Source organism: Mirounga angustirostris, unplaced genomic scaffold, assembly GCF_029215605.1.
Source record: "Mirounga angustirostris isolate CCGP_5_RB_7025 unplaced genomic scaffold, mMirAng1.0.hap1 SCAF_16, whole genome shotgun sequence".
In the NCBI taxonomy this organism is placed as follows: Eukaryota; Metazoa; Chordata; class Mammalia; order Carnivora; family Phocidae; genus Mirounga; species Mirounga angustirostris.
In genome coordinates this window covers 12,183,934-12,210,013 of record NW_026991724.1, presented here as the reverse complement: position 1 = coordinate 12,210,013, position 26,080 = coordinate 12,183,934, and the positions used below count along the sequence as shown (strand labels likewise).

At 43.9% G+C, this 26,080-nt stretch overlaps 1 protein-coding gene across 6 annotated transcripts in view; it reads right to left on the bottom strand.

Moving 5' to 3' along the window:
- Window positions 1-691: 691 nt before the first annotated feature.
- Window positions 692-26,080, bottom strand: part of WDR59 (WD repeat domain 59) — an 84,699-nt gene continuing 59,310 nt past the window's right edge. For 3 of the 6 annotated variants that reach the window (XM_054511259.2, XM_064581305.1, XM_064581306.1), the window contains exons 18-27: window positions 25,674-25,827; window positions 21,968-22,024; window positions 16,388-16,521; window positions 14,930-15,011; window positions 11,927-12,039; window positions 10,245-10,395; window positions 10,091-10,163; window positions 8,236-8,362; window positions 7,939-8,081; window positions 692-1,594 (exon numbers count right to left, since the gene is read on the bottom strand). In XM_054511259.2, the coding sequence (XP_054367234.1) occupies window positions 1,299-1,594; window positions 7,939-8,081; window positions 8,236-8,362; window positions 10,091-10,163; window positions 10,245-10,395; window positions 11,927-12,039; window positions 14,930-15,011; window positions 16,388-16,521; window positions 21,968-22,024; window positions 25,674-25,827 (1,330 nt within the window). In that variant the 3' untranslated portion in view covers window positions 692-1,298. The remainder of the gene's footprint in view (window positions 1,595-7,938; window positions 8,082-8,235; window positions 8,363-10,090; window positions 10,164-10,244; window positions 10,396-11,926; window positions 12,040-14,929; window positions 15,012-16,387; window positions 16,522-21,967; window positions 22,025-25,673; window positions 25,828-26,080) is intronic. The other 3 variants (XM_045890743.3, XM_045890740.3, XM_045890741.3) reach the window with 3 other exon arrangements.

Sequence of the window (26,080 nt, the reverse complement as noted above, 5' to 3'; positions counted from 1 at the left end):
CCAAATGAAGAGTGGAAGGAACTTACCAGAACTCAACCAACCTGCGCAGTAGCATGGGAGACTCAAATATCATGCTGTGAAGCCATCTCATTTTCCTTTTGCTAAATGAAATGATTAAAAGACTCTTAGTGTTGGGGGGCCTGGGGGGTGCAGCCAGTTGAACATCCAACTCTTGGTTTCGGCTCAGGTCATGATCTCAGGGTCATGGGATTGAGCCCCACATCAGGCTCTGCACTCAGCGCAGAGTCTGCTTAAGATTCTCTCTCCCTCTGGGTGCCTGGGTGGCTCAGATGGTAAGCGTCTGCCTTCAGCTCAGGTCATGATCCCAGGGTCCTGGAATCGAGTCCCGCATCGGGCTCCCTGCTCAGCAGGGAGCCTGCTTCTCCCTCTGCCTCTCTCTCTCTCTGTCTCTTATGAATAAATAAAATCTTTAAAAAAAAAAAAAGATTCTCTCTCCCTCTTCCTCCTCCCCACCCACCCTGCCTCACGCTCTAAGATAAATAAATCTTAAAAAAAAAAAAAAGACTCCTGGAGTTGGAAAGAAACTTAAAATATCAAATTCTATTTTCTCCCATCAGATGACAAGAGTAAATCAGCATTTCCTTTGAAAATCTGAGCAGTGACTCTGGTCCTATCCCAAAGAGTTAACTTCAGTTAGAAAGAGAATAAAAACAATTTCACTAAAACACTGTTCAACCTTCTCTTTTTTTTTTCCAAACAATTACCTGACTTTTATTAGCCAAGGGACAGCAGCTTGAAGAGAAATAAAAAACATAAGATACATCTTTAGAGTCCTTAAGTACATCATGTATTTATACTTTAAATATCATTTTTAAAAGGCCACTATCCATCAGTTCATTTAAATGTACCAACTTATATCATAGACCTACTTATCAACTAAGTTAACGTCCATTGTCCTTCGGCTCAGGAGACTGTCCTTTGTATCCGACCTTGGTCTGAAATGGCATCAGAAAGGATGCTGTTCAGTGGTTTAAGGTTAACACCTTGAAGGTAAATACGGCTCTGGAGGCAGGTGCTTTTCTTCAAGAAGATTTCCACCTGGCTACGTGGCTCTGCACGTCTGCCCTCCTCCTTCCCGGTGACATCCACGCCATCAAGAGCCAAAAAGAAGAGAAGCAAAAGCTCATCAACAGCTGGTGCGGTGGCAGTCTTTGAGGGGAACACGTTCCAGTTTATTCAAGAATGGCTTTCTGGAGCCTCCCTCCTGGTGGGAGACCTTGTCATCCAACACGTATGGAATCCTATGGGATCTGCGACAACTCCCATGGTCTGTGAGTTCAGAATGTGCTTTCAAGCAGGCAGTGACATCCACACCCGGTGGGACACACCTCCTGGGTCCGAAACCACTCCATCATGTGGCTGGTGTGCCCACCATGCCCGCAGGTCAGGCAGAAATTGGACGACCCGCGTACGGCCACGTGGCAGATGGCACACTGGAACGTGAAGCCTTTGCAGACGGCACACTGCGCGCCACGGACCTCGTTCCGACAGTGGCTACAGTACACGCCAAACTCTGCAGGCGGTTGGAGAGGGCCAAACAAGACACACGGAGCGTTAGTTCTGCACAAGGAACCTGGGCACGGTGAGAATGAGGTCTTCATCTTAGGAGTCTGCAAGGATTCTATTACAACATGATTCTCTCTTTTTAAACAGCAGAGGCCCTTCTTCCACAATCTCCCTAAGTCTTACAAAGACACACCGCTGTCACTGCAGGCTGTGTGCAGGGGGACAGGGCAGGCGGTGCCCGGCTGTTGGGAGGCCTGGGGTGAAAAGCCCAGGTGACGGCTCCGCCTCATCCTCGCCTAGGCCAATGGCTGCAGGGGCCTGGCTCACAGAGGTGGCCACCAGCTGTTTGTTGACAGAACTGAAGGACTCAGTGACACCTAGCAAAGCTGATCAGTGTCACAGTGTCTTCCCTACCTGTACACCAGTGACCAAGTGGCACAAGATGCACCAGGTCAGGACCCTGCGGTCAGGACCGCCTGGTCCCCAGCTCCCCGGAAGAGACGCCGAGGGCTAACCCCACACCCGCACGCACATCCTGGCGCACCTCAGGCACGACCCTGAGTCCGGGCGGCCTGTGTCACTCCCCCGTGTCCCCTGCCCAGCTTCCAGCATGCCGCCGCAGGAACACATCTTGCCATGGCCTCACGCTCTCCTCCGACGGTGCCGTCGGCACCTGGCCCTGCCTGCAGCCTGCCGCCTCTGCTGGCCTCTGGGGCAAAGGCTTGGGTCTGGAGCCCCGACGAGCAGTGGGGCAGGAGGGGCTGAACCGCGCCCCATTACTGCCTGAAGACCGCCACCTCTCCCCCTGAGGAAATGCCACCTGGCTTCACCATCCCTGCCTCTTCTCTGCCCTCACCTGGGGCACTCTGGAAACATCCCCCAACCCCCGTCCCCTCAGGACTTCTGTTCTTGGTTCTCACTCTTCTCTTGACCCCAGTTCTTGGCACCATCCCTGGTGCCTTCAGACCCCACCCCCAACCCTCTGCACACCTGGCCTCCCAGGGCCTCGCCCGTCACATACTGCCTTCACCCTTTCTGGCGACAGTCTCCCGAGGCCAGCCTGAGTGACCTGGACCAACATTATCATTACTTTCGTGCAAGTCTCCCCAACTCTCCCTCCATGGCACTAACGAGCAGAACCTCCAGGCCGGATGAACGCTATCAGGTGCCTACTCCACATCTGCCCCCGGCACTCCTGGGGGAAGGCGCCCCGGCGAGAGGTGCTTCTCACTAAATACACGACAACCAGCTCCCAGGGCTGCAGAGCGGCTGCTCCGCCATTTTCCCGATGGCGCTTCTTGCTTCCACCACAGCCCACGCACTCCTGCACACCCCTGCTCCCCTCTCTCACCTGCTGGCCTCCCCTCTTCCCTGAGACAAGAGAAGCCTCCATCTCCAGCCACCAAACCTTTAGATTTCCCTACTTGCTCCTCTTCTTCCGCCTCCTACAACAGAGGAAGGCTACTTTCCTGTACCTGAGCCAGTTCCTCTGCCTCAGGACAAATGGCAGTCACAAAAATGTACCAATAAAGACTTTTAAAATACATGGTAAGTAAGGAAAAATTTTATGACAGTCCTAGTTTAGGTAAATCCTGAGACAAATTAAATTGGTTTGATAAGTTTGGTGAAAAATAGCCATGTCTTGTCCCTTTATGCACAACTTTTTATGTTAGGTAATGTTTATGGTTTATAATCTCGTGAAAAGCCTAGTTAGTTTAAATTTCTTAAATTTCCTTTACTGGTTTTATTGGTTGGACAAGCTTCAACCTTTAAAATGATGACACTGTAAAAACTGTACATTCAATAAATTGAATTATGTCTTCATAATTGTTCTTTGACATTTGAGATAACTGTAAATGTAAACCTAATTATTCTCCAGATCTATCTGGGTAAAATTATTAAAACGTCCTCTCCCTGAAAAACTCAATATGCCATTAGGAACTGTGTTTCTCCATACTATGTCAGCTTAAATGTAATCCCTAAAATCGTTATTAACTTTAAGATGTTGAACTAATATTTCCTTTAGTTAATTAATGAATCATTTGAGGGGATGTGGCCAATTTCTAGGTGGATATAAATTCACAAAGATAGGGAATACAAAACACTAAGTCCCTAAGTGTAATTTTAATATTTCTCTCTTGCCTCTTATTGTTCTATATAATGGAATGGCCATTAGTTGAGAAGGACAGGCACACGTTTGGGCCACGCTGGTGTACAGAATAACTTTCGCCACACATGGAGATACAAAAGGATGTAGAGTTTGTGTGAAATCACAAGCTGTCAAGGTGTCTTTTATAGGAACACTGACAAACTTGGGGAATCTCAGGGAAGGAAGCGTATGCCCACAGGTATAGGCTTTGCAGGTGAAACCCGGCAGAGGCAACATGAATCATTCCTGGCTCCCAATGGACAAACCAATAAGGACAATAAAAAATACGTCTGGCACATAAATGATCAGATTATGACTCCTAAGGCTTTATGAAACCCCCACGCAGAAGCCAGCTCCAAAGGCTTAGTGCCATATGGTCCTGCGTACAAAAGAGCTGTGTGTATGAATCACCATCAGTTACACAAATGTAAATAAAACCAGCCAAATAAATAAGACATTAAATAAACGGAAGCAGAAAATTGCTTGACTACCTCCTCAAAATAAATGAAGCCTCGAGCCCTTTCTATAAATCTAACCCCTTAAATGAACACAATTTTATCCCTAAAATTTGCTGCTGATATGGGATGACCCTTGCACATGTGATGAGTCCGAGAGGAAACTGCTGGTTTTCCAGCAATTTGGAGACTAACTGTAGCTGTGGTAACCCTGGAGTAGTTTTCTCTCAATATCTGCTGTTTGCTAGATTTGAGAAGTCCACTTCTTCCAAAGTAATAAATAATGAAGATGAAAATACGTAATGTGGGCGCCTGGGTGGCTCAGGTGGTTAAGCGACTGCCTTCAGCTCAGGTCATGATCCTGGAGTCCCCAGGATCGAGTCCCGCATCGGGCTCCCTGCTTGGCAGGGAGTCTGCTTCTCCCTCTGACCCTCCTCCCTCTCATGCTCTCTGTCTCTCATTCTCTCTGTCTCAAATAAATAAATAAAATCTTAAAAAAAAAAAAAAAAGAAAATACGTAATGCTTTTGTCTGAGTCTATCTTTCATAATCCCTCCCCTTTAAAATCCTACAATACCGTTTGTGACGATATTAGGACTCACTATTCATTCTTCAGGACCAGTTAAGTCTCCATGAGTTCCTGTTTTACTTCTCTGATTGGATTATAGACTTTTTGACACCCCCCCCCCAAACCACTCCTTGTGTTTCCTTGTATGGCCAACAGAACTTGGCAGGATGCTTATAATAACAGATGTCAGTAAGAGTGCAATGTATCAGTTACCTACCTCTGTGATTCATATATTTTCCTGAAAACTAATTCTAAATCACAAGTTGCTCCAGGCCTTCATTACACTTTCATACACTTTCATGCACTTACATGCTCTGAAAAATACATTGCCCAAATAACATTTTGCACCTTTGCATTTCCTGAAGTACATACACCAAAATAATCCATATTAAAACAATCCTTGTTATTTGATATCTAAATCTCTGTATTACTCTGGTTTGTTTGTTTAAGATTTTAAGTAATCTCTACACCTAACATGAGGCTCGAACTCACAACCCTAAGATCCAAAGTCACATGCCCCACCGACTGAGCCAGCCAGGCGCCTTGTTTGGGTTTTTTAATTGAACATACATACAACTTAAAAGAGTCAAATAATGTTTTATGTCTGATTAACAAAATCAGCATTCCCTTCCACTCCCTTCGCCCACCACTCCCAGGAGGAAATCCTTCCAACTCACTTAACCTTTTGTTTCTACCTTCTATCTCCAAACACCCCTGTACAAAGCTAATTCTTAATTTCCCCATTTAAGCATTATCTCAACTTTCTTTGGAAGCTTCTTTCACTCCCCAATCCCCCTAGCCACACACATACCCCATCCCTCATCTCCCCCACACCGTTCCACTATTAACTTGGTTAGATCAGCGTTCTGTTTTCACATCATCTATCCAGGTGAACATTATTCAAGCCAAGCCATGTACCATGACCACTTTTCCTTCTTGCACGCTTAGATTTTCTTAGTAACCGTCTTGTTTTTGTTTGCTTACTTTATCATAATTCACTTGCAAACCCTCTCTCAAATACCTGAATCTCTATAAATACACTGGACACTGAAATCCACTAGCTATTTTTCTAACTTTCTCTCCTGGAGACAGCACTCTTAAAGCTCCAACCTGGATGGGTCTGTCTCTCAGTCTGCCATGTGGATCTCCCTTTACCATCATCCCGACTCCCTGCCTTCCTGGATAGGCTGAAGGTTTACTTTTACACGTGACTGATCATTTGGGGCAGGATTCTAGGTTAGAAATCATCTTCTGGAGACTTCCAAAGGCACTGCTGCATTGTCCTCTCCTTCCCAGTATCTGGTTCACCGTTCCTGAGAAGCGTGGTGCTGCCCATATTCCTTATCCTCTGTATGAGACCTGTTCTCTCTCTCTCTGGAAGCTCCCAGGGTACTCTCTCTATCCCAGGTCTTTCTTCACTCACTACACTAGGTGCTTCATGGGCCCTTTCAAGCTAGAAAGCTGTTTGCCTTCTCTGGAGAACGAAAATTCCAGATTTTCTGTTGTGATATAGGCAGGCTCATAACCTGCTCTGCAAACTAGGAGCAGGGACCTGGGGACCCTAAAAAAGCCATCAAACAATACTCCTGTGTTTAGTCTCACCTTTGTGCCACTTCCAGAGGTGCCAAGCATCACTGAATCCTGAGCCATCAGGGGCGGCCAGGGGAGGGGTGGGGCCTGGAGCAGGGTGGGGGTTCTGTCACATGTGGTACTGGTGTGGTACTGTTTTTCTGCCTGTCAGTTTAGGCCCCGTAAAATCAGCTACTACTAAGCTATCTGCCTCCCTGGTCCCAAATGCTATCAACAACATGATTCTCTTTGCACGATTATGCCTTTTCAGGAAAGCTCTGGATAGACGCTTTGGGGAGGGGGGGCTCTGGGTGAGAGAGGAAATCAATGTGTGTTCAGACTACCCTCTCTGGCGGTCTTCCACGTCACCCTTTAAAACTCTTCTCTTAGCTCCTTTCAGATCACACTCTCGCTTTTCCTCAGAACTCACTGGTGTCTCCTTCTGAGTCTGCAGATACAAGCTTCTCTCAAGACCCGGAATGGGTGAGCTCTTGCTCTCCCTGTACTCTTCCTTCCCACCCCAGGTCCCAGGTCAATGTACCCATTCTCACAGCTCCAGCACCACCTACATGATAAAGATTCTCAAAATTGCTAGTTCTCGCCCCAGGCCACCCTTTGAGCTCCAGATTCCATTTGGCCGCCTACATGACTTTACAGTCTGGCAGCTCATACACATCTCCAGCTATCCCAAACAGACCTCTTAATATTCTTTCAGCCTCTTCTATCTTAGAATATGGTGCCACCACCTACCCAGGTGCCCAAGCTAGAAACCCAGGAATCATCTAAGCTTTGTCCCTTCCCCTCAATCCCACATCCAATTTATTATCATTATATGTGGAGTCTACCTCTAAAAAGTAGTTTGAATCTACCCCCTCTCTCTACCTCCACTGACATCACCTGAGACTAGGCCGTCGATCTCCCTCTGACTACCCTAACAGTCTTCAAACTTCTACCTCACCCTCCTCCAAACCTTCTTTCATATAACAGCCAGTGATTCTCTTAAAATAGAAACCAGAGCATGTCACTTACCTCTTAATACCCTTTGAAGCTTACCACTGGACTCAGAATACAATCCCAATTCTGAACCATAACTGGCAAGTTCCTAATTACCCTACAATCTAATCTGGTACCCTTTTTGCTCACTGTGTTCTACCCACTAGCCTTCCTTCACTAGTTTAATGGGTGCTGCTCTCTGTAGATGGCTTCTCATCCCTCCACCTCAGCCCCTCAGAAAGGCCTTCCCCGTACACGGCCAGACATCACCTGGAATGCTCCCTTCCTGCTCTCCCTGCGCCAACATCGTTGATCACAACCTACGGTTATTTAATTTTCCTCCCCCACTAGTCTGTGAGTTCCATGAGGGGAAGGAATGTGCGAGTACTCTACCTCACAGGAGCTCGGTACATCTTAGCTGAATATATGAATGAGTACCCCTCCTTCAAATCAGTATCTGAGTACCGTATATAAAACGACTTCCACTTAGAAGAGAAATGTACTCTTGTCATGAAATACAAGGATTTTTGGAAGGTGAGAACAGACTCAAAATGCTTCAGAAATTTCTGCCTCTAAGTGAGAAGCTAAAAGACTTCACTCCAAGTCTTACATTCAGGGACAAAATAAATGATAGGACCTTTCAGATAGTGACAGGAAAAGAAAGAAATTCGTATTCACCAATCCCTTTGTGAGGATCAGGAGGACAGGAGACAAACTTCAGCACCTCAGCTCGTTTCTCTCTCAGACCCCAGCGATAGAGGATTTCTCCATAGCATTTCTTAAAGTCATCAAATTGCTGGGTATTGGCGGGGTCCAGAAGCCTGGATAAAACTCAAAAGATTTCCTGTCAGTTCCTTTAAAAAAACCAAGCTCAATACCAAATGAACTTAACATAGCTTTCTTACAGCAAGAGTCTTGACTTTGGGGAATCTAAGCGTTATGAAAATTGCAGCTCTCACCGGGGAAGGTTGTTACCTTTTATTTTTATCATGCTGATCACGTTCTCGCTCACGGGGATCACTGTAGGTAAGACTCCCAAAGCGGATTTCTTCTGGAGAAGACTCTCCCCAAGGTGAGGAGACATGTTCTGCCTCTCTTCCCGCTGAAGCAAATCAAATGGGAAGGGAAGAGGGAAATTAGAGAAGGCTTGGAAAGTGTCTGAAAACTCTCATAATGCAGAGTGTGCTCAATTTAGTCACTGGAAGAAAAATAAGCTAAGCTGAAGATGCTAAGAAATATAACTAAGCAGAACTCTTTCCTAGCCTTACCTTTTTATTTAGATATTTACTGTTAAGGTAACCTGATAACTAAGTACACACATAATGATTAAGCAGCAAATTATGGTACAGTGATATAAAATATTAGATAAAGCAGTCAGTATTGATAAAGACTTTTTAAATGATGTGAGAAAATGTTCACGATAAAATTAAAAACAGAACACAAAATCATATATATAGAATGACCCTTCACACACACACACACACACATACACACACACACAGATTGGGGAAAATGTTTTGGAATGTTAATAGACATTACTTCTAGATGGAGGTTCAGTGATGATTATTTTCTTCTATAATGCTTTTTGTAATACTGGGCATGTATTACTTTTTTTTAAGATTTATTTATTTGAGAGAGAGAGAGAGAATATACATGTACACACACACACACGTACAGGGCAGAGAGGCAGAGAGAGGGAGAGAATCGCTAACAGACTCCCTGCTAAGTGTGGAACCCGATGCAGGGCTCAATCTCACAACCCTGAGATCACGACCTGAGCTAAAATGAAGAGTTGGACACTTAACCAACGGGGGCCACCCAGGTGCCCCCATGTAATTACTCTTATAACCTTTAAATTAAAGGAACAAGATTTCTGTCTTTCCCACCCCATTCCCCTAAATGGGTTTTCCAGGAAAGAGAAACTTCATTTTGTTGAAACATTTTAAAATTTCAAAACATTTTAAACTTTCATAGCTTTAAAATTATTTTGAATATAATAAAATGAATTTTCCTGACTTCTTGTGCAAATGGTACTGTTAAAATGTTTTTCTGCATGACACAGAATCATTGTTGGCCAGACAGTGATATTCTCTCAGAAAATTATTTGACACTGTACTTACTGGCCACAAACTTCTGTTTTTTGTTTGGATCTTCTTTTTTTTCTTAATACTTTGTAACTCTTCCTATCAAACTACTGTAACTACGACTTCTTTGCCTGCCCCTCTAACAGGCATCACCTCCTACCTCAAAGTCTCTACATGTGTAGCTTCTATTCTATAGACTGGAAAACTAAATCACCAAGCTCACTCAAGTTCTATATAAAATAAGAATAAATTCTAAGAAAAAAAAAGAAAATTAAGATGATTTTTAAAAAGAAATTTCAAAAATCCGGAAACCACAAGTACACTTATTCGTTAAATAGACCTTTATGGCCAGCTGGAATTAGGCTGATCTTTATTTCTCCACATTGAAAAGAAGTATGTGGGAAGCAACAGCTAACAAGAAGTAGCAGATGACTGGGGTGGGGCGGGGGGCATGTGAGGGAGAAAGAATGAGGGTTGGGTTTACCGGGTAAACACTGAAGTCCCACTGTCAGTCTCTCAAGGTTACGAGTTGAAAAGCAACCCAGCCAGGCACAAAGACATACCAGAAACTGGCCTGTTCAAGTCCAGGCCTTGCTAACTACAGCATCCCCATCATATTAAATTTGGAGAGAAATGAGAAGCAAGGTAAGTATAGAGTGCATCTATTAACTGAAGCTGACACAGTAACAATTCACAGTTTTTAGAGTACCAGAAATCCAGCGTGGCCAAGTCAGCACCATACCAACCTATGTTCCAGCCACCAGTGTTGAGCCCTGGGTCTGACATGCTTGAGCAGGAGCCCGAGGAAGTAAAGCTGGGCTGCAGGACAAACAGGAGCAGAGTCAGAACACGCTTCCCTTCAGGAGAAGTCAAACACAACACACAAGGCCGCAGGCTTACATATCGGCTGTGGGACACCACAGGGTTAGAGGACCGGCCGGGAAAGGGTCCGAAGGGGTTTGGTATTCCCTGAGGCCGAGACTGGGCTTCAAACACGCTGCAGAGCATGGCCAGTGTCTGGACGTCCCGGAGTCGGCAGTAGTGAGCCAACCTGGAGGGGAAAATGAGAGAAAAAAAGTCAAGAGAAGAGATAGAAGAAGGATAACTGTCACAGTTGTGGTGGGTTGCTGACAAAGGGATAGAAGGGAGGTTTCTTAATTCTGCTTCACAAAATTGTCAGGAACCAGGGCTTTCTACATATCTAGCAGATTGTACTTTGAGTATGGCTAAATTTGTTTTGGAAAAGAATGTATCCAAGTATTACAAATGAGCTGGATAACCCATCTGAAAGCTTCTAGTTGGCAGCCAGGCATGGCTCAGACTTGAGTGTGGCTTCTCCAAGAACTAAGTGGACTAAACTAACATCTGAATGAGGCCATGCATGTGCTCTTGGTCTCCCCAACTCCAAGAAGGATCACTCTTCACTCGTAACCTAACGCTACGTGAGGGTGCTCAGAACACTGGACCACCACCATGGTATGGAGAACTGGCAAAAGACACGAAGGTGGAATTATGAATATGAGCTATTAAATAAGAATAACAAGGAATATTTTTAGCTTTTAGGTACTCACATCCTCTTGCTCCTTTTAGGACCACTATGCTAGGATGTGAGGTAGGGATCAGAACAATTTGGTCTTTGTGATGGAATGATACTGATAATTTCCTACCAAGCCATGTATGGTATTTCTTAAAGTGTTTTCATACCATCATACTTGAGCCTTATGTGATGTGGGTAGAACCACCATTATCATCCCTGCGTCACCATGAGGCGACTGAAGCTTCAGCACAGGTCCCACATCCAGCTCAACAAGTAAGTCAAGCAATCCTCGACCTGAAGGAATTAGAGCTTTTCTGTCTCTCTGTCAGGCTCTGAGCCTCATGATTATGAAGATTCAAGTGGTAAGCCATTTTCACATTGTATTTCCAGCTTGCCACATTAAAGTGCAATAAATCCAACACAAATTCAATGTTTCCATAAACTGCCAAACAGGGTAAAAACATCATTGCCCTTGGAAAGCATGTAAGTCAACACGGAATTAGAGAATCTGCTCTTGGGAGCAAAACTCTACAGTACCCAAGAAATTTAGCATTTCAAGAGTTCAAACTTCTGTGTTCAGACTGGTGTAACATGGGCTAAAGCATAAATCTCTAAAGGACACATGAGTCTCGAATCCTTGTTGTAAATGACTAATATTGTCTACTTCCTTCTGCTACAAGAAGTTAGTTCTGGGGCGCCTGGGTGGCTCAGTTGGTTGGGCGACTGCCTTCGGCTCAGGTCATGATCCTGGAGTCCCTGGATCGAGTCCCGCATCGGGCTCCCTGCTCGGCAGGGAGTCTGCTTCTCCCTCTGACCCTCCCCCCTCTCATGTGCTTGCTCTCTCTCATTCTCTCTCAAATAAATAAATAAAATCTTAAAAAAAAAAAAAAAAGAAGTTAGTTCTGCACAGAAATTATCGTAGCACTAACGGGAAAGATCTCACTTTTTCCCGTTCCTCATATCCCTTCAATGAAAATACTGCAAGTGTTTACAGACCTAAAATTCACATCACTCATTTTCCTCACTTTTAGCTCTCAAAACCTACAGGGACTCCAGCAGCTGTCGCCCAAATGGATGTCGAGCCCAGGGTGTTTCCAAATCCGGGTCAGACTTGGGACCAAGGCAAAGATCTGTAGCGACTGTAGCCAGCGACCAAACCTGGAACAGATCGAAGAGAAACACTTGAAGTCAGACTGGTGAGGAAAGGACCAGGAAGCATGAAAGAACCCCACCTTCCTCCACACACAGCCTAAAGCCTTGCTGCTCTGAGGACAACAAAAACTGGGAACATTAGGTCCCCTTCCAGACATATTGAATCAAAATTTGCATTTTAACAAGATTCTCTGGGGACTGTAATGCTCAAGAAACACTAGTCTTAAAAACTTTTATTAAGCAAATTTCAAAGAAATGACACCCCGCATTAACCCCAATGGGTTGTCTCAAGTGACTTCTTCTGTTGCTTCATTAGTGAACAGGCAGGGAGAGGGGAAAAAAAGCATCCCGTATCATATTTCAGATCTGTCCTTTGCCCAAGTAAAGGGAAACTTTGTTGCTTTCATTACAAAATTTTCAGTATACTCTCAAAGCTAAAGAAAAATAGGCCAGGACAAAACAGACTTGACTTTCTTTTTGTTGACATCAAGTCTGAGGCATATCTCCAAACTTGAAATCATACAGGGCTTGGGGTCATCAAGCAGAAACTAATATCCATTAGGTGTCTATTAACTCCAAGATTCAGCACATGCTAATATTAAATATATCATGCCGTCAACAGAGCCTCCTTCCCTCCACACTTTTTTTAAAAATGGAATACTATTGGGAAATCTTTCTTAGTAGCAATATATCATTGTATGCCCACTAACTGGAAAACACTATCCTAGACTCTGTGAGAAACTTGAAAAGAAGAAAATACAGACTTTAATCGAGGAGTCTATAATCTAAGAAAAAAAAGAATAAACAAAAATACTGAAAAATGGGTAGAGAAACACATCAGATATGTAAAAAAATCAATTAAATTAGGTGGCACCACTATACTCAGGCACCCAAGTATTGATTAAGACAAGATACATGAGGTTTACTTTTATCTCTATAACCAAGGACCTACCTGAACAGTTGATGAGAGAAGTTATGTCTCTCCTCTGGGATAGGACAGGATGTTTATTATTCTGGCTCACAATTTAGGTATGTTCCTTCCTCACTTTTTAAAAAAATATTTATTCATTTTAGAGAGAGAGAGGGAGAGAACGTGGGAGAGGCAAAAGGAGAAGGGGAGAGAATCTCAAGCAGACTCCTCTGTTGAGTGTGGAGCCTGGTGTGGGGCTCAATCTCACGACCCTCAGATCATGACCTGAGCCAAAACCAAGAGTCCAAAGCTTAAATGATTGAGCCACCAAGCACCCTGTTACTTCCTCACTTTTAATATACACTTCCTAAACGGCTTTGACAGGAATAGTTGACACTTGGGTTTATTTCTGCAACTCTTTGCAAAACAACAGACACATCATCATCAACATATGCATAAAAAAGAACAAAAAAAACATTCTTCAAGCATTTGCACCGATGCCATTTCCGTCCCTTTACAAGTACCATGCCACAAATGATGACAATAATTACAGGAACAGAGTGGCAACTGTCCCATATATTGGATATTTGCCATCTAGCAGATATGGGTATGGGAGTTTTACATATATGACCTTATTCTTTCTCATCGGTACTAGAATCAGGACTATTTCATAGTTGAGGAAATTGAGGTTCAGAAAGATGAAGTGCTGGCCAGGATCACACAATATTTTTTTTTTTTAAGTAGCATGGAGCCCAACGTGGGGCTTAAAAATCATGACCCTGAGATCAAGACCTGAGCTGCGATCAAAAGTTGGATGCTTAACCAACTGAGCCAGCCAGGCACCCCTTAAAGATTTTATTTTTAAATAATCTTTATACCCAACATGAGGCTTGAACTTACAACCCCAAGATCAAGAGTTGCATGTTCTACTGACTGAGCCAGCCAGGCAACTCGCCCGCAATTTTTTTTTTTTTTTTTAATTTTAAGTAAACTCTACACCACACATGGGACCTGAACTCACAACCCTGAGATCGAGAGTCACATGCTCTACTCACTGAGCTAGGCTCTTGAGACAAAGAATTTTTTTTAAGATTTATTTATTTGAGAAGTAGAGAGAGAGCACCGGCAGGAGAGGCAGAGGGAGAGGGAGAAGAGAATCCAAAGCAGACTCCGTGTTGAACTTGGAGCCTAACACAGGGCTTGATCTCATGACCCTGGGATCACAACCTGAGCTGAAACCAAGAGTCGGACGCCCAACTGACTGCGCCACCCAGGCCCCTGAAACAAAGCATTTTTTTTTTTTTTAAAGATTTTATTTCTTTATTTGACAGAGAGAGACACAGCGAGAGAGGGAACACAAGCAGAAGGAGTGGGAGAGGGAGAAGTAGGCTTCCCGCTGAGCAGGGAGCCCGATGCGGGGCTCGATCCCAGGACCCTGGGATCATGACCTGAGCTGAAGGCAGACGCTTAACGACTGAGCCACCCAGGCGCCCCAAAACAAAGCATTTTTAAAAGTATAAAAACCCCAGCAAAACAGAATTGAGAGTGCAAATGGCAAAGGCACAGATTCCCACATTTATGTGTGTAACAATCACCATGATACCAGAGTAGAAATGTAATAAAAAATTCTCACTACATGCTTTAGGATCTTCTCAACTAAGCTCTAATAAGAAAAAGACCCAAAGGGGGGGGGGTGCCTGGCTGGCTCAGTTGGAAGAGCATACAACTCTTGATATCGGGGTCATGAGTTCAAGCCCCACATTGGGGGTAGAGATTACTTAAATAAATAAATATTTTTTAAAAAAGAGAGAGAGAACCCAAAGGATTTAGAAAGCTGCTCTAGCCCTGCAGTTTGGCAAAGAAAATGGGATAGGAATTGCAAAATAGGAAGCACGCCTTGAAAGGTCACTAAACCAAAATTATGAAGTGAAAACAAGTGGCTCAAAAAGAAAACTCCAGATGGCCATCAGGAGGGATGCATGATACCTGGACAAGGTCCTTCCTTCCAACAAGCAAGGCAGAAGTGGCATTCTTCTGGCATGTTTCTTGAATATCATTCACGTTCAATCTGAAATGTAAAAAGAATTAATAAGAAGTTTCTTTCTAGTCTAACCTCCTAAATCAGTGACCCCTGGTTTAACAGACAAACTAAAAACTGCCTCTTTAGTTGTCATCCAAAATGTTTTATCCATGTTGGCCTTAAGCTTTACTCTTGCTACATAATATGGAGAAAAAGCTTACCCGCAGCTCAGGCTGGGGTTCGTGCCTGGGGAAGGTGAAATTGTTCACCTCTCTGAAGTCAGGACAGGAGGCCAACCCCAAATGTCAATTTGGCAACCAGCTTTTCTGGGGATTTCCCCAGGCTTAACGGTTGAATAAAAAGAAATTCAAATATGTGCATGCAACACTGTGGTTTCTAACACAGAGCGGTGTGCTGTGTATGTATTACACAATAAACACTTTTTGTTATGTGTTCCAGTTCAAGAAGAAGGCCAGCCTCTGTATGCCTGTCACTAGCCTCCCAACTCCCTACAACCAAAGTGGCTCTGCTTTTAACTGTTCTACAAATAGGTATCGAAAGCAGAATTCTGAGGCCCCCTCCCACCACACATCTATTATAATCTCCTCCCTTTAATTATGGGTGATACCAGTGAATACTGATGGGCTATCACATCCAAGATTAGGTTATTAATCAGTCCACTGTGAATGTGTCAAAGGGAGATTATCTTAGGTGGGCCTGACCTAATCAGGTGAGACCTTAGAAAGAAAGTGAAGCATCAGAGAGAAACTCCTGCTGGTCTTGAAGATGAAAATCACCGAGTTCTATGTCTTCAAGGAATTAAATTCTGCTAACAACCTGAATGAGCTTGGAAGAGGACTCTGAACATTGGATAAGACCACTACCTGGCCACCTCTACGATTTCAGCCTGGTGAGCCCTGAGCAAGGACCCAGCTAAGCCATGCCCGGCCCCTGACCCATGGAAACCGAGATAATAAATGTATGTTATTTTAAGCTGCTAAGTTTGTGGTACCTTGTTATGCAGCAACAGAAAGCTCACATACTGGTCTCCTCCTAAAACTTCTTCTGAATAAAGGATTCCAATACTTATTTATTTTTTTTAGGGAGAGAGAGAAAGAGACACACAGAGAGTGAGTGTGCATGGGAGGGTGGGGGACGGGGGTGCAGGGAGAGGAAGACAAAATCTCAAGGAGGCTCCACACCCAGCATGGAGCCCGAAACAGGGCTTTGAACTCACAACCTTGAGATCATGACCTGAGCCGAGATCATGACCTGAGCCATAATCGAGAGCCAATCGCTTAACGACGGAGCCACCCGGGCTCCCCGAAAGGGTTCCAATACTTTAATATTTTTAAAATACTTTTAAAAAAAGACACAAAACCACGTGGATTATGATGACTGTGTGATGAGCATGGCAGACTTACATGTACAGTTCTCCCAGTGATTTGTGAACAGGAAGAAGGCATGCAGTGTCCTGGATGATAACTTTCCCAGCAGCCTTGATCGGTCGATTGCCGGAGTCCGATCCCTCACGCTTGCTTTTCCATCTCCTGGATTTCTGGGGGGAGATGACGAGATATAACTAATGGGGACTTTGATGAATGGAAACCTACAGTCGCAGAGCACGTCAGAGTTGGGTCATTGGTTATTTGCAGAGACTCTGCATTACATCATGCCCACAATTATATGAATCAGCATCTGTAGAAAATAAAAGGATGGCAAAGGGCATTGAGCTCTTGGTTCCAAAATCCTAACAGGAACATATGCACCTACTGCAGTGCTACATACATGGTACAGATGCCCAAAAATAGATACCTTGAATCTAGAATTAAAAAAAAAAAAAAAAAGAAAGAAAAGAAAAGAAAGAAAGAACAGCAGGTAAATAAGTTAGTAAAGACCCCAAAAATGTGGGAGAAGAGCAACTTTTAAGGTTGGGATCAGCCTTAGGTTCAAAGTTCTTGCCTGAAGCTAATCAAAGGTTTTTTTCTTCTCAGACAGCTTTAATAGGATTTGTTGAAAATTTAATTCAGACACAGCAGTGTGGGCTCTGCAAACCTTAATCTGTGGCAGGCAGACCGAGAAACTTAGCAGCTCAAGGAGAATTACCTGGTTTTTCCTAGCAGACTTGAATTACTTCTAAAAGTGATCATTTTAGAATGCCAAAAATACTTGAGCAGAGGGACCTGGGTAATGGACACGGAAGATCATGAGCAACTGTCCTATTTCCCCAGAGCCTCCCCTACAAAGGAGCCTGTGTGTAGGAAATGAGAGATGTCCTGGAAAGGGAGAATTATCAGCGTAGCCCGATCTGGTATCTTCAAAATGACAACCAGCCGAGGGAACAATATTCTATTTTATTTTATTGCTGGAAGTTAAAAAGGGGGCCACCAAAGTGATTCAACTCAGGGGGGAGGTGACATACTTATTAACAAAGTTGCTAGGGAAGGGGCCTGCAATCTGGAGTCAGAAAACCAAGGTGTGCTGGTCTTATTAACATCTGTGCTGGTTCAGTATGACCCTGGGTGAGCTCCTTATTTGCTATGAACTTAATCTCATGTCATCCTCTTTGCTCACTGATAACTATGCCTCAGGATGAGCTCCTTTCCGATCTTGCAAGTCTAATAAGGCCACAATGAAAAGGTAAGAGTGCAGACTGAGAACATACAATTAAATCAAATCTGTAATGATTATAAATGTATTACAAGCCCTCAGGAATTTAGATCATTACTTATATTACTCACAAATAATTCATTTTCCGCTAGTGATTTTTCTACACTCTTCCATTCATTAGTCATGGTCTATAGTTAGTTGCTTCTGACCAGTGATGTCCCATCTAATCCCCAAAGGTGCCCACAGCATGGAACTTCCTATGGGCTCAGTAAGGGTTATGGAACCTACTAGATCCAGGACACCTGGACTCGGTTCGTGGCAGATGAAGTTTAGCTGAGGTCTCTGAACTTTTTATCATAATTTGTAAATACATGTGCTACATTATCAATTTGGAACTTTGACCCAGTTGATCTTAAGCAGCAATTGAGTTACTTTGTGCTCTTTATTCATACACATCATTACTATCAATACAAGAGAAGCCCTTACTATTGTCCGGCAGCCCTTCAATTCTCGATTTGTGCTGCCCAGTTTCTAAAGAGTTACGTACACACTCACAAAAATACTAGCCTTTTAGCCACAAATAGCCTGATGAGGATGCAACTAAGGGGAGAATGGGCTAAAGAGCAAACAGCCTGTCAGAATGGACTGGAGCCAGGCAGTATTAACCAACACAGGACAGATGTTGTCCATGTGCATGAAATAATTTGACGTGACTGGTTGTGGGTAGGGTAATTCTGTGGGCATCTACCAGGCAGTGACTGGAACAGCACAGTGTGGTGAACTGGAACAGGGAGGGTGTTAAGTACATAAACTTTTTCATCCAGGTTTCCAGGAGTTTAAAAATTCCAGGAAACAACACCCATAGGTCCTACATAATTGAATATCTCAAGTGAAATTTGGGGTACTGGATTTAAAAAGTAAGAAAGAAACAAAAGGAAAAGATCCGACACTAAAAAAATTCCACCTGGAATGGAATATGATCCATCTCATTGGTTTTCTGTGTTGGGTGGAAGGCTTCTAAAACACTGTTCCAGGCAGACACTCTGGCTCGTTGTTACGAGAGAAAATGAGGAGTGTTTGAACAACTGGGCACTTCACTAGAGCTCCATGTGACTAAAAGGTGGAAATAAATGGAGGCCTCATGAGGGATGGGGTCTATTAGCTTTCAGACCACACTGAAAACCACCACAATGTCCATCTTTTTAAGCAAACTCAATGAAAGCAAAATATTAAGGCCCGTGTGCCAAAGTGGTCCCTTTGCATACAGACTAGTTCATTTAAAAATGTTTTTCCTAGCAGACGTGAATTATTTCTGAAAAGTGATCATTTTAGAATGCCAAAAATACTTGAGCAGAAGGACCTGGGTAATGGACATGGAAGATCATGAGCAACTGTCCTATTTCCCACAGCCTCACCTTCAAATGGCACAGATGGTCTTATATGTGGGAAATGAAAGATGTCCTGGACACAAGTCCAAGCGTATAAATGTATGACTTAGGATTTACAGATTTGTCTGTTATTATGAACAACAGGAGCTCCCGCTCGGGGCTGTTTCCTCTCTGCGAGCGTGGGCATTACCTCGGCTCTCTGAAAGAGGGGCTGCTCCTTCCATTTCACAAACGAGAATGTGAGTCTTACTTAAGGCCACACTCCTAAGAGCTGAGATCTGAACACAGGCTGTCAGGCTGCTAAGCCCATCCTTATTAACCTGCTTTCGAGTGCATGATTTTGGATTAAAAAGAAAAAAAAAAAAAAAGCCCTAAGACTAAGCTATCTGTTACTATGTAAACAGTTTGGTCCATTTTTAAATGGATCCATTTCTGCATATAAGGAGATCAACATCTGATGGTATCGAGTCCTGACACCCGTCTCTACAACTGCTCTCATTTCACTTCTCTGCCAAGTATCCCGAGCACATCCAGAGCAGCACGCTGAATACCAGCAGAGACAAGAGGCGGCCGTGGCTACAGGCTTCATGTGGGGCTCACCGGGCTCAGACCCAGATGCTGTATTTCAAGCCAGGCTCAAGAGCCTGACCCTCACACTCTGTTTCATCCCCTTTCTGGGTGTGGGAGGGGTAGGCACGTTCAGAGGGAAGAGAACGGAGTCCAAAGAGATGCCTTAGGGCTCTTCCCTCTGCCCATCTGTGGTCCTCGGTTACAGAGATGGGGAGAAACAAACCCGTGTGAGTCATCAATAGGTACTTAATGAAAATGTAAAGACAGTGGTCTTGGACAACTCTCTGTAATCATCCTTCACTGAATTATGCAAATCACAGTCTGGATTTCCTGGGACTTGCTGGGCAACTTCTTGAGACAGCAGGCTTCCAGGTGGTTTCGCCGATCCGTTCTGAAGTACAGGCGATGTGTGGTAGAAACTCACTAAGCTGCCTCTGAGCTTGTAACAGGAGGTTCGCCACCACGGGGTCACCCTAACCACAGCTGCCACCAAGCCTCAAACTATAAAAGCAATTCTGGGACAGCGCTGTGCATTCATATAATCCAGCAAGGAATAACTGCAAAACATTATCAAAAATCTGTAAGGGGTCTTTTTATAAAAGAGTTTTGTTTTTTCTCTTTAGTGGTTGGTGGTTTTTAAATACGAAGTACCTCCCCTTCAGGCTAGAGGGGTCTCCCAGTACTCCAGTCTAGTGACTAATTATTCTGGGGATGCAAATATAACAAGGCCACCTAAATAAGCACATGCTCAATCTCCAATCAGATGTCAGGGCCTTAGGTCCTCGCTGCTCCCGAATGAGCACAGATAACTTTTCTGCAGCAAAAAGGGTTCATATTCCAACCACACTTCCCCAAGACTTCTTTTTCCCTTACAGCTTGCTGGTGATTTCAGGAATCTCTCATCTGTGCAACTGTCAGGTGACAACAGGCAGATAGCAACACACCAGGCTGAGGTGTGGCTGAACGTCCCAGATGAGGGAGGGCACTCTGGCCTAAAAGCCCCCGAAACCTCCCGCATTGCTCCAGTCCCACTCTGACGGGCTTCAATGTGGGTGCCTTTCTGTGCAGTAGGATCAGTCCCTCTGGGAGGCAAAGGGCCCTGCGTTTCTCTTGGGTCTTCTCAATGCCCCATCACAGGAAATGCCCCTTCCCCACAGATTTCATAAGCAGGGATTGAGGGAAGAGAGACAAAACGAGACAGACAATTATCACATGAGGAGCACCGGGATGCTCCTCTGAACATACCAAGAAGGCGTTCATGGAATCAGAGGAAGGAGGACAGGGAGGAAAGGACTGCGGGTAGGGGAGGCACTGGTGCGAAGAGCACTGAATGACAACCAAGATAGCCAGCTTGCGACCGCACCACCAGTATTACTGCTACAATCGGAGGCGACATCAATGCCAATAAATGGGTTAAATGTAAAAACAGCCCAAGAATAAGCCACCAACTGCTTCGCAGCAACCCCACCAACAATGCAAAATCAGCAGAGCGGGCGGTGAGTCAACATGAGTTCCTAGTTCAATAGCAGCAGGAGCAGAGACTTCTGGAAATCAGTGGAAATCCAGCAGTCGGGTTGGCTGGGACAGGCTTTTTGAGGAAAGGCGGCCACGTCGGCTCTGCCCGCAAGTTGTCAGCAGCAGCAGTATGTGCTAATCAGGGCTCCTGATTTCAACTGGGTTCGATATGAAAAGGCTATAGGACGATTCCCCGAAAAATTTTTTACACCGAATAAAATTTACAAAAAAGCCACGAGGCTGCCTTGCACAGCCCGAGGCCACCTTGGCACTACTGAAACATGAAGGGGGTGGGAGAGGAAGACAGAAGAGGGGGGGTGGCCAACAGGAACGAGGAAGAGAGAAAGAAAAGAGAGAGGATGTCCACAGCAGAGGTTTCATTGCAATGCAAAACACTGATGGCAAGGAAAAAATTGTTCCAGAAAGTTCCTGAACGATTAAAAACTAGCTTATGCATCATGCCAATGAAGCAGGTGAGCACTTCCCTCTTTGAACTAGACCAAGACGATAAAAACAGAGAGACAAAATGGTGGAAGCCTCTTATATCTTCCTCTGCTTCACCCCATGCCAAAGGTAGGCTTTTGAAAGCTCCAGGAAATTATACAAATACTCCAAATGAAATCAGGTGAGCTAAAGGCTTACAGTTGGGGTTCTTTCCAAGAAACCCAGTGTTTGGCTTCATTTTTAAAGAAGCCCATTCACGATCCTTAACAGTCTCCGTATTCACCCCTTTGAAAGTGGATGAGACAAGGAGGAAGTCCTCGGTGCCTGACTCCCAAGAGTGAAAAATTTATTGTGCTGGTCCTGAAAACCAGCCAGCCTGTCACTCAGGTTCCTCAAAGCCAGGCAGGTGGCATTTTATTCTTGGGCCTTCGGGCAGACAGGATTAGTCAAGGAGAGTATTTGCACAGCGCACAGTACCGGGAAGTCGTTAATTGCTTGTATGGACCAACGTCGCCGGGCAGAGCGAGGAGACATCTGTGCGTGAAAACGTTACACCCAGGAGGAGGGAAGAAAAACACCAAGAAAATTAAAAGGGAAAAATATAGAATAAAATGAAAGCTTCCCACACATCTGATGGATTAAAAGGTACCACAATTTACTGCAAAATCGGGTTTGAACGACTAAAAATCTAAACCTCAGCAGAGCAATATTTGGATTCCCTCACCTCCCTCCCGACCCATTGCTCTCCCAACCCAGCTTCAGTGTCATCGTTCTTCAGTTCGAAACACATCTCAAGATATAAGGAGGCTGAGGTCAATGTTGGTGTACTCTAGGGAGGATTGCAGGGCAAGTCAAGAAATGGGTGGAGGGTCTCCCCTCCCCATCAAGAGCACATGTATGTGCGAGAAGATTCTCATTCCTAAAAAGGAAGAAGTTCTTTGGTAGACTTGACACCCAACTGTTTCTGGTGTGTGGTTTGGTGGGCATTGGGGAAAGTGGAAGCCTTGACCTCAGGGCTGCAGGGCTATTTTCAGAGTGATGAGTAAGCAAGTGTGCATGAGAAATGGAGGGAAAGAGGGAGCAAGGCTGAAGAGCTGCCCTCCTGAGGGCACTGGCTAACAACATGAGCATCAGTGTGAAACTGGGGCTGAAAAGCACTGTTTATGGAAATTAGAAATTATTCTATTAACTTCAAGACCGCCTCAGTTATTTACATTAGAGCTATTTTAGTGACATAAACTGAAGCACGGGTGCAAAATTTTAGAAATGTTTATAGGCCAAGGCCTAATGTTTATCACAAGTTCTGGGTCTTCTGATTTGTCCTAGGAATAAACAATATTTCATCAACTATTAATAGTTGGTCCAGTTACCAAATGAATGCTAGCATCTCTCCAGCTTTCTAACTTCCTATAAAATTTGATAGTTGGTTTTTATTGTTGTTGTTTTTTTAGGTCTCTCACATTTTTAAGTATTTAGCAACGAACCCTGGAATCCCATCTGGAGAACATTTGGGTGAATATAATAATATGACCTAAATAGGGCAGGTTAAAAATACATAAAAACAAGACAAACAAACGGTAAAATCCCCAATGGTTCCATAAAGCATCTTATAATCTCCAAAACACTCTATAATTCCTTCACTGCTATACTTTAATGCAGTTATATTCTCTTCCTTGACTCTTACTCATTTAACGATCTCAAGGGTAGAGATCTGAAAGAGAATAAAAATATGTAGGGGAAAAACTGGGGCTGAAAATAAAGACTTAAGCACAGAGAAATGTGGCAATCTGGAATCATTTTGAGAACAAAAGTAATAAAAGTGGTATTATTTGACATGTCAAACTAGATACCTAAGGATAAGAAAATACTCCTTGAGGGATAAAACTGTATCGACCTCTAAGAGGAAGGAAGATGGCCTCTATAAGGTCATGGCTGTTTCATTGCCCTGTGCCTCAAGTAATGGGATGGACATGAACAGGTTCAAGGAGAGATGAATTTATTTCAGATTCGTCACAAAATGACTCACTTGTTTAACCTCTTATGAGGTTGAACCACATGAAACATTTTGAGATTAAAAATGGTCAAGTATCGGGGCACCTGGGTAGCTCAGATAGTTAGGCAACTGCCTTTGGGTCAGGTCATGATCCCAGGGTCCTGGGATCGAGCCCCATATCGGACTCCCTGCTTGGTGGGGAGCCTGCCTCTCCCTCTCCCTCTACTGTTCCCCCTGCCTGTGGTATCTGTCAAATAAATAAATAAAATCTTAAATAAATAAATAAATAAGGTATCAGTAATTTCATAGGATTTCACCTAATAACTACTATATGTCACCCACTGAGATGTGCTTTCCTCCCAAGAGCTTCTACGGTTCTTAGAATGTTCTATTTCTCGGCCTGTGTGACTGTTAATTGACTGAATTATATACTTATGATTTGTGAACTTTTCTGTACGTATATTACACAGAAATACAAACATTTCATATAAAATTACAAGTGTCTGCCCCCATTTTATATGGCCAGTCTCTGAAATAAAACTTAAAGATCACTTACTATATGAGGTCATCTTAGGGACTATAATAGTCTGTTTTCTGTGGAGAAGCAGTATATTGGGAGCCATCCAAAAGTGAAGTATCACATCCTTCCCCTCCTCCCAGCAGATCCTGTCTGATAAAAGGTCATTATCTATGTGCCTTTGGTCCCTCTTTATGATTATGGCATTTATGGTAAAAGAAGCCAGACTGTGAAAAACATGTACGTAAGTAAGGCTTTACAAATGCTTTTGCATTAGGAGAGGTCCCATCGTGGAACTGGAGTTACTGTGACTAGGCACGGATTTTCTGCACTGTCAGAGTCAAAATGCTAGTCCACCTATTTTCCCAATCCAAACCCAAGCAGGAGTAACACATGACATGACTCAGAGGGGGATTCAGAACTGTCTCTTTGACTAAAAGATCTCCTCAGCCTGGCCCTGATGCTAAAGAAAATTCCCCCATCTACCCAACCATGAGTTTGTTTGACTGTTACGTCAATAAAATGCCTACTAGCTTGCTTAGAGGGGAAGAAAACCTAAAAATTTTGAATGTAAAGGACTTGGGAAGATAACAGGGGCCAGAGGGGCACAGTTCTGTCAGAGAGGTGAAGAAGAGGACTACAGAAAGGCAACAATCACTGTCCCCATCCAGCAGAGTGGTCTTGTCCAAGGCTGGTCCTGTCTCAAGCGTCAGTCCCTGCTGCTCATTTCAGTCACACACCAACCCTAAGACTAGACAAAGGCAGAGGTGTCCAACCACCAGCGTGAACCAAGGCTAGACACCACACTGCAATCGAAGTGCAGACACCTCTAACACCTGCTGGAAACTGGGTTTTTATTTAAAATAATTCAATTTTTTAAAAAACACATTTCAGTGATAGTCAATCCATCATTTCTCAATTAGTTCGGGACAGCAACAAAGAATTCTTAAGGACTGAGCTGGTTAATAGCTTGGTGGTAGCTGTGTTTAAAACATCATGTCAGTTAAAAGGCAGTTTAAACCAGCCTCTCAATCTGACAACACAGAAAGAGTTCTTAGAAGCACTCCTACGCTCTGCCAACATTCTCTACAGTGTCGTCACCAAAGGCTTCTGACAGCTTAATATAGCTACGTTAGGGACGAGGAGTTCCTGGAGAACCCAGGAACACAAGGACAGGCTCAGGTGATTTTCACATAAACTTTCCCATTCAGATGGGCACTTCGGTGTAGACTTAGTAAAAGCATAAGACCCCTCAGAGGTCAACTTGAAAACTTCTCACCGCTATGACGTTCTAAATATATTGAGATCCCAAGCCTTCAGAAGCATCCCTTAATTTGTTGACAAACATCAGAACACCAAGGAAGATCTGCAGCTAAATTATCCTACCTGAAACAGTGGGAATTACCTTAACAAGTGGAGGTAACAAGGATCGGGTTAAATGGAGAGTGACGAATATGGATTATAAGAACCACCCCATCCCTCCACACACACAATTCACAGTAGTTAAAACCAACTGGAAGGAACAAAGCAAAGGTCCTTCTTGAACAAACTAATTTTGAAAGCTAAAGACTACAGGGGGATTACTAACCTGGCTGCTTTGCACAGCAGGCAGGGAGACAAAGGACAAGAACCCAGAAGGAATAAGAATCGAAGGCCATGGCTCTGCTGCTTACCCGCTCCTTATAGTAGAAGGAGCTGATGGAGACTTGCTCCTTCTCACTGCGAGTGGGGCTCCCGCTGTACAAACGAAGGTTCCCAGGGGCCTCCGTGCGGATCTTCATGGGAGCAATCAAGCCAGTATGATAAGCAGACAAAGCTGACAGAGACCTGTGGTTGAAAACGCAGAATTATCCATACTGGCTAGAGTCCTTCCATATTTCCAAGTAGTGTTACTCTTAAGCACGTGATGAAACCAAGAGAAAAAAAAGATAGGTAAAATGGGAAAAAAAGGAAACAAAAAAAGAACAAAATGAACTTATGAAACAGAAAAACGCTTTGTCTGCAAAAGCAGAGAATACTTCTGACTGTATACATAGAAAACTCAAAGGAATCTGCAAACTAGTAGAGCTAATAAGTGAAT